Source organism: Anarrhichthys ocellatus, unplaced genomic scaffold (genome assembly GCF_004355925.1).
Source record: "Anarrhichthys ocellatus isolate YVR2014 unplaced genomic scaffold, GSC_Weel_1.0 scaffold3927, whole genome shotgun sequence".
NCBI lineage: Eukaryota > Metazoa > Chordata > Actinopteri > Perciformes > Anarhichadidae > Anarrhichthys > Anarrhichthys ocellatus.
In genome coordinates, this window is record NW_022283901.1 from 1 (window position 1) to 4617 (window position 4617).

Consider the following 4617-nt stretch of genomic DNA (forward strand, 5'->3'; position numbering starts at 1 on the left):
TACAACCAAGGTATGCAGAACACCATCTCTGAACGCACAACACGTGGAACCTTGACGCAGAAGGGCTACAGCAGCAGAAGACCACACCGGGTGCCACTCCTGTCAGCTAAGAACAGGAAACTGAGGCTACAATTCACACAGGCTCACCAAACTTGGACAATAGAAGATTGGAAAAACATTGCCTGGTCTGATGAGTCTCGATTTCAGCTGCGACATTGAGATGGCAGGTTCAGAATTTGGTGTAAACAACATGAAAGCATGGATCCATCCTGCCTTGTATCACCGGTTCAGGCTGCTGCTGGTGTTGGTGTAATGGTGAGTTCACTGTACTCCAATGGCCTCCACAGTCACCACATCTCAATCCAATAGAACACCTTTGGGATGTGGTGGAACGGGAGATTGGCATCATGGATGTGCAGCCGACAAATCTGCAGAAACTGCGTGATGGTATCATGTCAATATGGACCAAAATCTGTGAGGAATGTTTCCAACACCTCGTTGAATCTATTCTACGAAGAACTAAGGCAGTTCTGAAGGCAAAAGGGGTCCAACCCGGTACTTGCGAGGTGTACCTAACTGTGAACTCATTGTCATGTTCAAGAAACCAGTTATAATTTCATGGTAGTTTTGTTGTAACGCAGTAATAAATACCCATCAAACACCCAGCAGATTGTCTATTTTGGGGAGAGCTGTCAGTCTTGTTTTCCAGCTCTGTGAATCCCCTTTTGATTCATTCATTTCATCTAACTCAAACATCAGTCACGCAACAGCAAAGACAAACAACAACCCAATGACTGCGTTGTTGTTTCCTTGTGTGTGAAAATTGCGTTTTCAATTAAATTTTAATCCATGACTGGACTAAAATGACTAAAATAATCGTCACGGTTCTTGAGATACGACGGAAACACAAACAGGAATGTGCAACAAGGACTTTTAGTTCTTCTAGTTATTTCCTTTTGGTCAAATCGGGTCAAATAATACATGGATTAAATGAAATGACCTTTTTTTTTTTTTTTTTTTTAAATATCCACAGAGCGTTTTGTACCTCCTCTTAGCGGTGGCGCTACCGTCCTGCTCAGCCCTCCTCCAGAGGTACACCAACAGCCTGTGCTTGAGGGAGTTGATGGTTTTGTCAGTGTAAAGGCGGGGGAAGCCCGACTGACTCTCCGCCTGAGCCTCTGTGTAAACTGCAGAAAGAGTCAGGAGGTCGTCCTCATAACAGAACCGCCCAATCGTCCTCACATCTAGAAATGTTCCCTCTGGAGTGACCTGGGGGGGATGAAAAAAAACAACAAATGTGATACTTGGAGAGGTCTTTAAGCAGCAGTCGGACCCCAAAATAGACAGAACTAAACAAAAAAATTAGTTATTGTTAGAAAACTGTTTAGTACATATGTCAAAGTCAAACCGATAACTGATCAGTATCGACTGCATTAAGCTATGGAGCACGCTCTGATCCTTCGTTTTACGTCAGCTGTCACACATATGTCCTTCACTTCACTGAGCTCCATGCGAGTGAGCGAGGGCTGAGCCCCGCCCACAGCAAGACGCAGTGTCAGATTCATTATTTATGTTATTTAACGAATTTATCTTTCCTTCACAGTTTTAAAGTGAGAGAGACATTCCCTCGAGACAGTAACAGAGAGGGTTTGTTATTATATACTTTGCCATTTTGTAAAAATTTGAATCAAAAAACCATAAGGAACAAATTGGATGAGGGCATTTTTTTTGTCTTTATGCAATACAGAGCTATTAAATTGGCAAACTGATACATATGATTGAGTTTAGTAACTTAAACGTACTTGAATTTTGCACTGTGCAGCTGTATTATGTCGGAACATTCCAGTACCGGCAGAGGACTCGAAACAGGAGCAAAACAAGACTTGATCGGGACATCCCTAGCTTTAAGTATGTAGTCTAAATGGCTGTCCACAACCAAATTATGAATTAAAAACAGAAAGTGTTCTGCCTTTTGTCACAACACCTCCTTCAACATCACTCACTGGCATGTCACCAGAAGTGCAACGTGCTTCAAAGATTTACATTCGAAACGGTACATGGGCTCACCTGAAACACGTGTATGGTCTGCTGCTGGACCGACAGTACAGCCAGGATGTTCCTGTAGAGGTAGAGGCCCTGGTTGTGCGACAGGATGATCTTGTCACACTTGAAGGACCTGGTATCACACAGCTTGCCAGTGTGGAGGTCGATAATGTGGAGGGAGTAGTCTTCTAAAGGAGACCGAGGGTTGGGAGTCACAGATTCGTTGTTGCGATACACCTGGTAGGGGATGAAGTGTGGATGAAAGGGGCAGTCTGAGCCAAACTCTGGAATTGAATTTGTAGTTTTAATCATTTTTTTAAATTTCCCTATACTTTTACAGTTGGTATGGCGGTGTCGTTACCTCAAAGAAGTAAGGCGGCGGCTCTTCTGGGACGTACACAGCCGACCCAACTATGACATAGCGGCAGTCGTCTGTGAAGAGGCTGCACTCCCGGTTGAGGTGTTCTCCGTTCGAGGCCACGTTGGTGACGTGGAGCAAGGAGAAGAAGCGCTCAAACAGCCGGCCTCGGATGTTGAGGGAACGCTGGTCATTGGCCGTTAGAAGAGTCTCTCCCTCTTGGCCTCTCAGCAGGTCCTGAGCCGCTTGGCAGCCTTGATATTCATATATCTGTAGGAGGAACATTGGGATTGGAGTTTATGCTTGTCTCGGGTATATTTGATAGTTTGATGGACCAGGTCTGTTCCAGTCGGGGCAAGTTGCTTTTGACAGTTGGAAGATTCAAAATAATAATCACACAATATGTGGTATCAAAAGGAGTCTAACGCCGACATTTAGAGGGAAAAGTGCCTCTAAATGAACGGATCTTACCTCCAGAGACGTCTGATCAGAAGAGAAGGCGATGAAACAGCGTCCGTCTGGCGAGAACTTCCTGAGGAAGCAGGGGGGCTTCTCCACGTTGACCACAGTGAAGTTGGGGAAAAGGTTCTGGTGGAAGCAGCGCACTCTGTACCAGTGAGCTCCGGGTCGGCCCGAACAGATCCTGCGCCTCTCAAGACGATAAACCACGTTTTGATTTTGGATCCGTCTGGGCTTCAGGGTTGGGGTGTCTTCGTCCATCGCTGTGATTAGAGAACGATCTCAAACCCCTCCTCAGAAGGCAGTTAGACAGGCGGCCAGAACATCACAGGTGCAGTCTGGTACCTGTGTTTTCTGTAGAAAGTGACAGGGGAGACAAAGAACACACAGGTGCTCAGTTTAACAGGTTTTAGTGTATAAAGAAATTATCAAAACACAGTAATACATTCCAATTCTGACGATGGATTCACCATTTTAAGTAACCGATCAAGCATCTACGTAGTTTCTATATTATAGTTGACTTTTCATGTCAAACCATTCAAGTTTCTGTCTGCTGGTCAGACAAAGCGAGGACTATAAAGACAGATGTCTTGTCTTCTATGAAATCTTATAACCAAATCTTTATTTACACTAAACAGAGACACTCAGGGTTGGAAATTTACTTATTTGTACACCTGCAACTGTAGCTGGTGGATTCCGAAATGGCACTCAATACATTTCTATTGTTTTTCTTTTCCAGGCTGGTGAGTGAAGCAAATCTAGCAGCCACTTGCCTATTTGACCTGCAGGCTGGTGCTGATTCCCAAACTACTCGATCATACACTGCCCATAATGCAACGTAACAGCAGCTTTCATTAAAACTCCCCAGCGTGCAGCGCAGGATTTCTGTTAGACATGCTTAAGTCCAGACGGAGGTCACCCTGATGCTTTTATCAGACTTTAAAAAGCTCCTCCACAGCCGCAGACGACATAAAAGTACCAACATTACTCCACGTGACGAGTAAACTGCCTTCTGTGGAGCTATGTGAGGGTATAAAGGAACATAAAGACAAAATTCTATGTAAATAAACAGTCGCAACACAGCAGTGATAGCAGGTCTATCTTCTGCTCTGTCCACTTAAGTCTACTTTGACTCTGATCCAACTGCAAGGCTAAGACCCTGGTCTATGATGTGTGTCACTAGCTCAGACAGCTCGACACTAAAGATCAGCCACCGATAATTGTAACACGAGCCAGCAGTTACTTACTATTTGTTTTTTAAAAATCCAACCCGGAAGCTCTCTGGGTCCTCCAAGTGCAGCTGGCTGTGTTAGCAAGAGCAGTTAAGTTTGGCAGACGAGCTCGACAAGTTACAGCTAGCTTACCGGTGGCTAACTTCTACCTCACGTTAGTGCGAAATGTCCAGCTTCATTTGTGTCGCATAGTGCAAGAGTAACCGTAAGCTGTAACGTTTCTCCAAATATCTCGACTTACTGGAGCGTTTATGTATCTAACAGCCGCTATGTTTGTTGTGGGTGAGCCAGGGAAGGAAACGCAGAAGAAGAAGAAGAGGAGGAGAGCAGCGCTGAAATAAAGAGGAGTGCAGAGCTGTTTTCAAACAGCGCCACCACACCCTCCTCAGGTGAAAAATGACATTGCACCCAAATTATCGAATGGATTCGTGATACTGGCAGCTGAAAAAGGCAGCAAAAAATCACATACAGTAATAATGTGCTGATTTAAATACGACTATTCAAAACGATTATACATGGTATATT

The 4617-nt window shown here is 44.5% G+C and overlaps 1 protein-coding gene across 2 annotated transcripts; it reads right to left on the bottom strand.

Moving 5' to 3' along the window:
• Nucleotides 1–322: 322 nt before the first annotated feature.
• det1 (DET1 partner of COP1 E3 ubiquitin ligase) lies at nt 323–4385 on the bottom strand. 2 transcript variants are annotated; one of them, XM_031841167.1, is made up of 5 exons: nt 4334–4385; nt 2873–3214; nt 2405–2671; nt 2068–2280; nt 323–1269 (listed from the first exon to the last, which is right to left on the bottom strand). In XM_031841167.1, exons 2-5 carry the CDS (start codon nt 3119–3121, stop codon nt 961–963), a joined length of 1038 nt encoding a protein of 345 aa, XP_031697027.1. In that variant the 5' UTR covers nt 3122–3214; nt 4334–4385; the 3' UTR covers nt 323–960. The 2 variants fall into 2 exon arrangements, with proteins under 2 accessions (XP_031697027.1, XP_031697026.1); XM_031841166.1 differs by having other exon boundaries at nt 4108–4375.
• Between the last annotated feature and the right edge of the window lie 232 nt (nt 4386–4617).